This window comes from Silurus meridionalis, chromosome 6, assembly GCF_014805685.1.
Source record: "Silurus meridionalis isolate SWU-2019-XX chromosome 6, ASM1480568v1, whole genome shotgun sequence".
Taxonomy (NCBI): domain Eukaryota; kingdom Metazoa; phylum Chordata; class Actinopteri; order Siluriformes; family Siluridae; genus Silurus; species Silurus meridionalis.
Genome location: NC_060889.1, coordinates 20289203 through 20300268, shown reverse-complemented (window position 1 = coordinate 20300268; position 11066 = coordinate 20289203). Strand labels below are relative to the sequence as shown.

At 39.3% G+C, this 11066-nt stretch overlaps 1 protein-coding gene across 2 annotated transcripts in view; it reads left to right on the top strand.

Annotated features, from left to right (window-relative positions):
• The window catches only part of nlgn2a (neuroligin 2a), a 205399-nt gene extending 198813 nt beyond the window's left edge, over positions 1-6586 (top strand). For both annotated transcript variants that reach the window (XM_046852135.1, XM_046852134.1), the window contains 4 exons: positions 3003-3268; positions 4240-4399; positions 4864-5230; positions 5488-6586. In XM_046852135.1, coding sequence (XP_046708091.1) covers positions 3003-3268; positions 4240-4399; positions 4864-5230; positions 5488-6283 — 1589 coding nt within the window. In that variant the 3' untranslated portion in view covers positions 6284-6586. The remainder of the gene's footprint in view (positions 1-3002; positions 3269-4239; positions 4400-4863; positions 5231-5487) is intronic.
• The last annotated feature ends 4480 nt before the right edge of the window (positions 6587-11066 follow it).

Sequence of the window (11066 nt, the reverse complement as noted above, 5' to 3'; positions counted from 1 at the left end):
ACAAGGAGATGCGGCAGCAGGTAAAGAGAGATGTGGCAAAAGCCGAGGAGGAGCATATGAGGAGCTGTATGAGAATTTGGACACTAAGGAAAAGAAATGGATTTATACAGGTTGGCCAGGCAGAGGGACCAAGCTAGGAAGGATGTGCTGCAAGTTAGAGCAATAAAGGATGGAGATGGAAATTAGTTGACTAGTGAGGAGAGTGTGTTGATAATGAGAGAGAGAAGGTTGGATGATGTGGATATGGTGAAGCAGGAAGTGGATATGAATAGTAAGCAGTGATTAAGAGGATGAAGAGTGGATAGTGGGTTGGACCAGATGACATACCTGTAGAAGCGTGGAGATGTTTAGGTGAGATGGCAGTGGCATTTTTAACCAGATTCTTCAACAAGATTTTAGAAGTTGTGAGGATGCCTGAGGAATGGAATAGGAGTGTGCTGGTATTGATCTTTAAGAATAAGGGAGATGTGCAGACCTGCACATCTGTGGTGCAAGCCAGGCTGAGGGAAGAGGTGACCATCTGTGAGCAACAGTATGGTTTCATGCCGAGAAAGAGCACTACAGACGTGATATTTGCTTTGAGATTGTTGATGGAGAAGTATAGAGAATGTCAGATGGAGTTGCATTGTGTGTTTGTGGATCTAGAGAAAGTATAAGTTGATGACCGAATGGTTTAGGGTGAAGGTTGGACTGCATCAAGGATCAGCTCTAAGCCCTTTCCTGTTTGCAGTGGCAATGGACAGGTTGACGGACGAGGTCAGACTATGATGTTTGTGGATGATATTGTTATTTGTGGTGAGAGTAGGGAACAGGTTGAGAAGAGCCTGGAGAGGTGGAGATATGCGCTGGAGAGAAGGGGAACAAAAGTCAGTTGGAGTAAGACAGAGTACATGTGTGTGTGTGAGAGAGAGGGCAGTGGAGCGGTGCAATTGCCGGAAGAAGAGGTGGAGACGGTGGAGGAGTTCAGGTACCTGGGGTCAACACTGCAAAGTAATGAAGTGTGTGTTAGAGAAGTGAAGAAAAGATTGCAGGCAGGGTGGAGTGGGTGGAGAAGAATGATAGCAGGAGTTATTTGTGATAGAAGGGTATCTGCAAGAGTGAAAGGGAAAGTTTATAGGACTGTGGTGAGACCTGCGATGTTGTATGGTTTAGAGACAGTGGCACTGAGTAAAAGAAGGAGGTGGAGCTGGAGGTAGCAGAGCTGAATATACTAGATTTTCATTTGGAGTGACGAGGATGGACAGGATTAGAAACGAGTTTATTAGAGGGACAGCGCATGTAGACATTTTGGGGATAAAGTGAGAGATGCCCTGATTGAGATAGTTTGGACCAGGGGTGGCCAACCCGCGGCTCGCGAGCCGCATGCGCTCTTTGGCTCTTACGTTCATATCGATTTTTGTGTGTTTGATTTTTAATGTGCGTGTTCAATACGGTATTTTTAAGACTTAAATGAGCTTGCCCCTACTGGGAAACTTTGCGGTATATCAGACCTTGGCATGAGGCCAATCATAAATTACAGGGATGCACCGAGAATTTTCGGAAATACCTAAATCACCGAAACAACACGGCAGAAACACAATTGTAATGACGCAATAAAAAAAGCGCAGCAGCACACGGTTATCTGGATAAGAGCAACATGTCTGCGGTGTGCGGATAGCGATTTGCAAAACATGCAATGCTGAAATTTCAAGAGGGGGTGTATCTGCAAAGAGTTTCTCCAAGTCGGGTTTAATGTATCACCTGAAATTCAAACATCCCGATTGCCTTCTAAATATGAGAAGAACGCGGCGCAGAAAAGTAAAGTCAATCCGAGCATGCGCACTCCGTCTGTAGAGGACGTTTTTGAAAAGGCAGGAAAGTTTTCCAGTGATGGTGCCAAGGCAAAAGGCATAACACAAAAAATTATGGATTTCATTGCCATTTGAATTGAATTCTCATTTCGGTGCATCCCTAAAATATTATCGTTGGTGTGGACCTCTGACACAATTCAGGTTTCTCATGTGGCCCCTTGTAAAAATTAATTGCCCATCCCTGCGGTATATTCATCTCACGCACATGCGCATTTGACGAAAATACCGTATTGAACTCAAGCGAAGTGAACACGCACATAAAAAAAAACACAAAGTCCTTGTTTTCTACCCTGAAACACGTGAAATCAAAGCATCGATCTGTTCTGACTGACACACATATGAAAGAATTCCTTCAAGTGGCAACAATGGAATACGAGGCAGATTTGAAGGGGATTGTTCAAGGCAAGGAATGCCAAAAGTCCCACTAAGTAACATGCATAGCAAAAGAGAAACACTATTGTAAATTATTATATTTTTGTTTCTGGACTTGGTTAAACAGAGTTTGTATGTGAGACAGTGCACACAATGTTCATTGTTGAAAATGACTGTCCTGTAGTCTTAAAACTGTAGGAGTCAATTTCTGTCATTATGTTGGTGTGTGACATTTACAATAAATCTGGCTGAGCAGAGGTGTGTGTGTGTGTGTGTGTGTGTGTGTGTGTGTGTGTGTGTGTGTGTAAGAGAAAGGGATGGGTGATGTTCATGTGTGCCCATGTGTATGATGTGGCTCTTTGCGGTAACACAGTCAAAAATGTGGCTCTCGGTCTCTGACTGGTTGGCCACCCCTAGTTTGGACTTAGGACTGAGTGGTATGGAAATGGATAATCTGCTGTGGTGCCCCCTAATGGGAGTAGCCGAAAGAAGAAGAAAGAATGAGCAAGGTGGTATTAAGCTTTGTTTTAGCACATGGAGAATTGTGCATTTTTAACTAGTTAAAGATTCTTGCATAGATAAAATATTAGAATGAAATAATACTAATTATAGGTTGTGCGTTTGCTGTTTGTGATCATGTATCATTGCTTTGTCTTTTCATTCATTCATTTACCTTTCTCCTCTGGTTGCAGTTAATCTGTGTGCAATACTAGTGTTAAACCTTGTGAACCTTGTGAGTACTGACAAGTCATGGGTTATACTGTGTGTGATATCCTGCAGGTCTTTTCCAGAGAGCTATTGCACAGAGTGGATCAGCCATCTCAAGCTGGTCCATCAACTATCAGCCGCTGAAGTACACCAAGATCCTGGCACGCAAAGTTGGCTGTTCCTACAGTGAGACAGCTGATCTGGTGGACTGCCTAAGGAGAAAAAGCTTCAGGGAGCTAGTGGATCAGGATATACAACCTGCACGATATCATGTCGCATTCGGCCCTGTGGTGGATGGAGATGTGGTGCCTGATGACCCAGAGATTCTCATGCAGCAGGTCAGTACTGTTAGATTTAAGTTTTAGTTTTAGCATGCTTCTCTTTAGTTTCTAACTACAGTATGTGCTTTAAAAGGTACAGGGAGCATAAAAACAACATTCAGCATTTGCCCAAGATGGGCTAAATCAAGGAAAACCTGATGAACTGAGGACCACCTGGACTGGAGACTGTGTCTATTTTTTACAGATAATACATATAACTATTGACATTTCTAAAAGAAGGTTAGATTCTGATTATAAAAAATAAATAATACGTTTTATCTTTTGAGTGAAAACTATTAAAGTTTTTTCATGCTAAAAATCATATTGGCACCTTCAAAGAAATATTTTCAGTCTCCAGGAATGTTGTTGATATTCTCCATATCAAGTTTCACCTGATCATCCAAAACAAATTGTGTCATCCATCAACATGAGGAGAAATAATTAACCAGATTTGAACTGAAAAGAAGCAGAAGGTTGCTGAATTGCACACACCAAACCACAATAAATATTAATATTAATAATAATAATAATAATAATAATAATAATAATAATAATTACTCTTGAGCATACTGGGCCATATAAAAAAGTTTCTAATGGCTCTATTGAAGGTATCAGTATAGAGGGTAGAGTATTGAAGGTAACTAAATGCCAAAACCTGATTGCTTTCTGGGGGAAAAAAAATCATGTTTTAGAAAGGCCATGTCAGTTTCTATTCTAGATTCTAAATTAAAGGGTAGGCTTACATGCACAAAGCAGAGACAGAAAGAAGCTTGAAATAAGCTACATGACTAAGTGGTCCAAGATCCTTTCCTGCAGGTGTTTCCTGCAAGATGAGGCTAAATGCTATTAATGTTTACAAAAAAAGCTTTATTAAATATACATTGTGAGGGTGCTGACAATCATGAAATGTTTTATTTAATTGGATGAAGATTTTTTTTTTCTTGTTTATGTTAAGCAGACCTAATGCTGTAACTTGCACACTACTCTAGGGGGAGTTTCTGAATTATGACCTGTTGATTGGCGTGAACCAGGGAGAGGGGCTGAAGTTTGTGGATGACGGTGGCTCAGAAAGTGAGGAGGGAATTTCAGCCGCAGCCTTTGATTACACTATCTCTAATTTTGTGGACAATCTCTTCGGTTACCCTGAAGGTCAGTGTTCTGAAGCCTGAGCTATTTATAAATTAAGGGATTATTCATTTAATGAACCAATGTACCCAGCACTGTATGCATTATGGTAACTGTAATAGCATAGTCCTGCCAGCAGAGGACATCGCTGGACTGTCTCTGAGCAAAGCGAAAAACTAAATTTGTGACTGATCATTTCTAACGTTGTTTATCTCAGCATTCAGAAATATTTTTTCATATAAATATAAAAATATTACCAAATTAAATATATTTACCAGATGTTTTGAAAACTAGTATCTTCAGTTTAGACAATTACACATATTAAACATTGTACATATTAGATAATACAAAAAAGATTTTATTATAATCATTTAGGTACAAAACAAAACATTTACAAAGAGAATAAACCACATTTCCTCTGTTCATGTATAATATTAGTGGATTTTAGTTTTTACCAAATTTTCCTGACTTTATTCATTCTTTTCTAGGTAAAGATATCTTGAGGGAGACCATAAAATTTATGTACACGGACTGGGCAGATCGTGATAATGGTGAAATGCGGCGTAAGACCTTGTTGGCATTATTCACAGACCACCAGTGGGTTGCACCAGCTGTGGCCACTGCCAAGCTGCATGCAGATTACCAGTCCCCAGTGTATTTCTACACATTTTATCACCACTGCCAGACAGAGACACGGCCTGAGTGGGCAGACGCTGCGCATGGGGATGAGATTCCATACGTGTTTGGTGTGCCTATGATCGGCGCAACAGACCTGTTCCCCTGTAACTTCTCCAAGAATGACGTCATGCTAAGTGCTGTGGTCATGACCTACTGGACCAACTTTGCAAAGACTGGGTATGTTTCTATGCAAGTGATCTACTGCCATGCAGATTGATTTTCATAATTTTATAATCTTTCTTTTAAATTATTTTCATACACATACACTGAAGTTCCCTCTTGTTTTAAACGTTTTTACAATTTCTTAACCCAGTTATGCTTCTATTAATCAGAAATAATGCATTTTGGTTTTGCTAATTATAGGCTGACAAAAAAAATTAAATGCAAAGAAATTGTCTAATTAAAAACTTTCTACTCTTTAACTTAATCATCAGGGATCCCAACCTGCCAGTGCCCCAGGATACCAAGTTCATCCACACAAAGCCAAACCGCTTTGAGGAGGTCATCTGGACAAAGTTCAATTCTAAGGATAAGCAGTATCTCCATATAGGCCTAAAGCCACGTATCCGCGACAACTACCGTGCCAACAAGGTAGCCTTCTGGCTTGAGCTGGTGCCTCACCTTCATGAGCTACACGAGGAATTCCCAAACCCCAGTACCACTCGTCAACCCCCACGGCCTACGCACTGGAAGAGCCCTGATGCCCGTGCAACGCGTCCACCGTACCCCACCTTCCCTCCAGAATCGGACCCCGAGGGCTCAGAGCGGCCACGTTTTTCTCCGTTTCCTAATGACGCACGTGACTACTCCACAGAGTTGAGTGTCACAGTGGCCGTGGGTGCTTCTCTGTTGTTCCTCAACATTCTGGCTTTTGCTGCCCTCTACTACAAACGAGACCGGCGGCATGAGACACGGCGTCACCGCTTATCCCCACAGCGTGGTGTGCCAGCCAATGACCTGGCACACAGCCAAGAGGAGGAGCTCATGTCTCTTCAGATGAAGCGCTCAGAGCAACGTGACGTGGAGCCTCTGCGACCAGCATGTCCACCAGATTATACTCTGGCACTACGACGGGCACCAGATGATGTTCCTCTTATGACTCCTAACACCATCACCATGATACCTAGCAGCATCGCAGGCATGCAGCAGCTCCACGCCTTCAGCGCCTTCCCTTCTACCACCGGCCACAACAACACACTGCCTCACCAGCATTCCACAACCCGCGTATAGTACTGCCCTATTTTCCTGTCCCTTCTCCATTCTTCTCTTTCATCCACCTTGGTGAAGAAGTACAATGGGACCTCCCAGTGGTCCCCTTATGGACACATATGAACAGCAAAAAAGAGCTGTAAACGTTGGCATTATAGAAACTGCTTTTTCAGATGAGAAAAGGCTACAATTAGCCAAGGACATTGTCCATGAATGGTTGCTTTGGAATTATATCCCAATGCTCTAAGTGGAAAGGAATAGCCAGCAGGGGGAAAAAATTACATTGTTTGATGTATAAAAATGGAAAAAAAAAAAATATATATATATATATATATATATATATATATAGAGAGAGAGAGAGAGAGAGAGAGAGAGAGAGAGATACAGAGACATGGGAGGAGAGAATGTAGGATTTTTATTTATTTTCTTTGCTATTCACTCTTAGGCTGATAGACAAATATTTTCAGCCGTACATTTCTTCTAGTGTTTTTTTTTTGTCTTTACTTTCATTATTATTTTTGTCTTCACTCATTGCACTACATCTCTGTCCTCATTAATTCCCCATAACAAGTGATCTGGTGGAGTCAGTTTTATACAACCCATATGTGCAGTAAGCAAATGATCCACAAGAATACATGCTTCTGTTCTTTCTACCAGCAATTTTGGTGCCAAGTACTATAGAGTATCTCTGCAACAAGATACAAAAACATTTAAAAAACCAACATTAATCTGGAAAGAAAGTTACAAGTGCCAGCCTGCTTGCTCTGATCTTTTTGTTGTCTTATTTGTTTACCTTTTTCATGAGCAAAGCTTTATTCTTGTATATATATATCATTGGCAATGACTGAAGGTACAAGTGAAGTCTTGGCTGTGATGGCACTGTTTTAACAAATTACTGAACAGCTCATAAAAAAAGCTCAAACACCTTTTTACCTGCTTTGCTCTTGTCTACACCACCACTGTCTTTTGGCTATTTGTAGAGTTACTCTAATGTATTTTCATATCAATGTATAATTATTGGTGCTATTGTTTGAGATTTGGCCGCTGTAGAAGGCAGTAATTTATCTTCAGTATACTAGTGAACTTTCATAGTCAGATGGAGTTGTTACACACATGATGCATGTATGTAGCTCTTTCTCAGCTTGTGAAATAGGGCTTTTTTTTTACAGTGCTAAACTTGTTTTTCAGCAGTCACACTTTGTTTTCTATCTTCTCTCATTTTGCTTTTCCATCTTTGCACCTTTATTTCCAGAAAATGCTAATTCTGGGGTGGTGTAACTCAGTATATGTTTGTGTAGAATGGTGTGTATGAGCTGCGAGATGCATGTCACACACCTTACCTTACATAAGCACTTCTAATTGTAGAGAAATATGATAAAAGAAGTAAAATGAGAAGAAGTGGCAGAAGATTTCACAAAAATATAATTTGCACTCCTTATTACACTCCCTTATTAGTTTTTGGTCAGAAATTGTGAACAATATCACACAAGCTACTGCTGAGCATGTACTGTGTCTTTATTGTGTATACATTTTAGTGAAGCAGATCCCTAAACATCAAATTCATATTTGTGTGACATAATGCTGCACACCCCTTAAATGGTTACAATAAGCACATAGAAGGGAGGTTGCAAAATTAAATATTAATCAGACCATCCATGCCTATGCAATCGAGGCAGACAAAAAAGGCCTAGACGAGACATCAGTTAATTAAGAGGCTTGACTATTTTTTTTCAATGTACTTCAATGTATAGCCTGATATTAATGAGATATACTGATCCATAAATGTCCACCAGAGAATCGAGGTCTGACACACAAAAACACACAACACCTTATTTCTTCATTATTGTTTACTGCCATGTCAATTTTGTGTGCTATTCTGAGTTCTGTGAGAGTGACAGGGTGAAGCTGTGCACTTTTGTCTACAAGCTCATGTGTGAGAGAACTTATAGACAGCTGCTGTAGCTAACTGAAACTGAAAAAGCCTGAAAGCAGGCCGATTGTATCATATAGAGGTTTCAAGCATTGCTTGACTGGCATACTGGAGATCCTGTATGCTGGAGAACAACAAACCGGATTCAGTTCATACGGGATTCGAACTTATAGACACACAAAACCATCAAGACATAAATAAGACTTTCTCATGGAAAAACAACTGTGAATAAAACATCAGAGTTTCACTTGTTGGACCCTTGTGCTCACGTGATCACTGTTGTGGTAGGAAACATGGCTAACGTTAACGAAGCATACCAGAATGGAAGTGACAAGAAATGTATCCCAAAAAAATACAAGCGGAACTTTGCCTTTATTTCTCTCAGTTTTTGTATGGTGAACCACTAGAGGGCGACATTGTGAACAGGGGAGACTTTCTTGTCCTGGTGAAACGCCAAGGTCTCTGAAAAAAATGAAGCAAAGATAATAAACAGCAAAGTCTTAATGTACATTTTTCAGTGTAAAAAAAAACCAACAAAAATATTTGTAAATATTCTGTTTCTTGTTTGTTCGTTTGTTTGTTTTATGAGTGAATGAAATACTTACTTTGTGAACAGGACAACAGGTGCAAGTGTGCATTCACGACTGCAGACATTAGATATAAATCTCTTTTTCTGCCGATTATTCAGTTTAAGAATAAAGGAACGTACAGGAAGGTTGTATGCTCTTTGATACACACCTGTCTGACACTTAACTACAATAATTAATCAGCTATCAAACCCCTAACATGAATCATATGCTAACTGTTCATTTAGATGATTTATCCTGTAAGTTGTAGTTAAACTGTTTTCAGATGATAAGTCTCTGTGTGTGTGTGTGTGTGTGTGTGTGTGTGTGTGTGTGTGTGTACGTGCATGGACTCTGGTATGAAGTCTCTGCCCCTTCGACCCCTTACAGTAGAATTTTAACTAAAGGGCAGCATGAGGAATGTGTAAGATTTTCTCCAGTTAAAGGTAATGCATTTTACCTCTGTAAGCAAAGTTTTTATTCATCTCCTTATACATTTATTAGACATTCGTTTTACAAAATGAGAAACTTTTCTGCTTTCGTTTTCACCTGGCATCATACCATATTTATGATTACCTCCTGATAATCCTGACAGCCCAAAATATTAACATACAAAAAAGCACAGAAAATCTAAATAGGAAAAACTGCTGATGTGATCTGCTGTGTATCAGACCAGCGCCTGTTGTCTTGTTTTTACTTTCTTTGTTGAAAATCAGAAACCGAATAAGAAAGTGTGTTAATAATGGACTTAAATAGATGATTATAAAAAAAGAAAAATATATAAATAGGATGATATTTCTGTTTGATTTAGAAATTATTACACACTGTATGCTGTGACTCTGACCTGGGAAACATTAAATACATTCATAGCCGTTACTGGTCACTGTTTATTTACTGAATATCCATGCTTATCTGCTTGCAGTGTCATGGTGTGGTCAACAGATTTGTCTGGATGAAGAATGATACATATTGGCACAGCCAGAATTTTTATTCCAAACCAATAAACTCTTAGAAAGTCAAAGTCTAAATTCATTATTTGTCTGCAGATATATTTTTACTTGTTTCTTTAAATATTCAACCCCTTGATACTATTCCTTGGTGGAACAGCATGTTTTTGGGGGTGGGAGAAAACAACATGGTGGGAGAAAACAACATGTAAAAATCATAGATACAGTACCAGACTGTGGAGTAGATGAAGAGAACCTTTTTTAAAACTACATTTAAGCTATGGCCCAGTGTATATGGATCATAGCAGACATTAAACTGATGAGAACAGATTTACTACACTTTCAATATATTTTATATATTTCAATATATTAAGTCACTGAAATGAGAATGGATTTCAACTATAATATCAAAGGTCTACCACAATGGCTCAGGACCACAGGTTGCATGAAAATGTTCTGCATTTAAGCACCTATCTCTGAACAGTACACTTCAACAATGATGGAACTGTAATGAACATAATGGACATTTTGTGCCACCCAGATGAGGATGGGTTCCTTTTGAGTCTGGTTCCTCTCTAGGTTTATTCCTTATGCCATCTCAGGGAGTTTATTCCTTGCAACAGTCACCACAGTCTCGCTCATTAGGGATAAACTTATAGGCACTCAATTCAATTCAACACATTTTTATTTGTATAGTGCTTGTAACAATGGACATTGTCTCAAAGCAGCTTTACATAGATAAAGTGGTTATATAATAATGTATAAGTGTGTTTCTTTTAATTGTAAGTTTATCCCCAATGAGTGAACCAGTGGCGAGGAAAAACTCCCTGAGATGGCATTAGGAAGAAATCTTGAGAGGAACCAGACTAAAAGGAACCCATCCCCAATGTTCATCCATTACAGTTAAATCATTGTTAAGGTGTGCAGTGAAAGGCAATTAAATGCAATCTGTGGTCTTTAGCTATTGTAAAAGAGTAGACTGTTGATAATAATTACAATCCAAACCCAGCCTCTAAGTTCTTGTGTTTCTCAGTAATTTCATGGATATTTAGGTTGTTGATGTGAAACCATCCCCATGTACAGAGTGGTCTACAATTGAAGAGATCTCCATACATTTGCTTTACATTGAAGACTTCTGAGACTGAGTTTAAATAAAGAAAAAGATGATAGGCCACAATCTTGACATTCATTTCCTCCTATCTGCATTTAGATGTGTTAAAAGCTTTTGTTTGGACCATATAGTTTCAAGTATAGACATATCAAAACATATAACTGTTGTTTCTTGTTGCAAAGATGTGCCCTTTTAGATTAATTGTTCAAACAACTAACAATTGCGAATGGTTACATTTGATTTTAGAAAA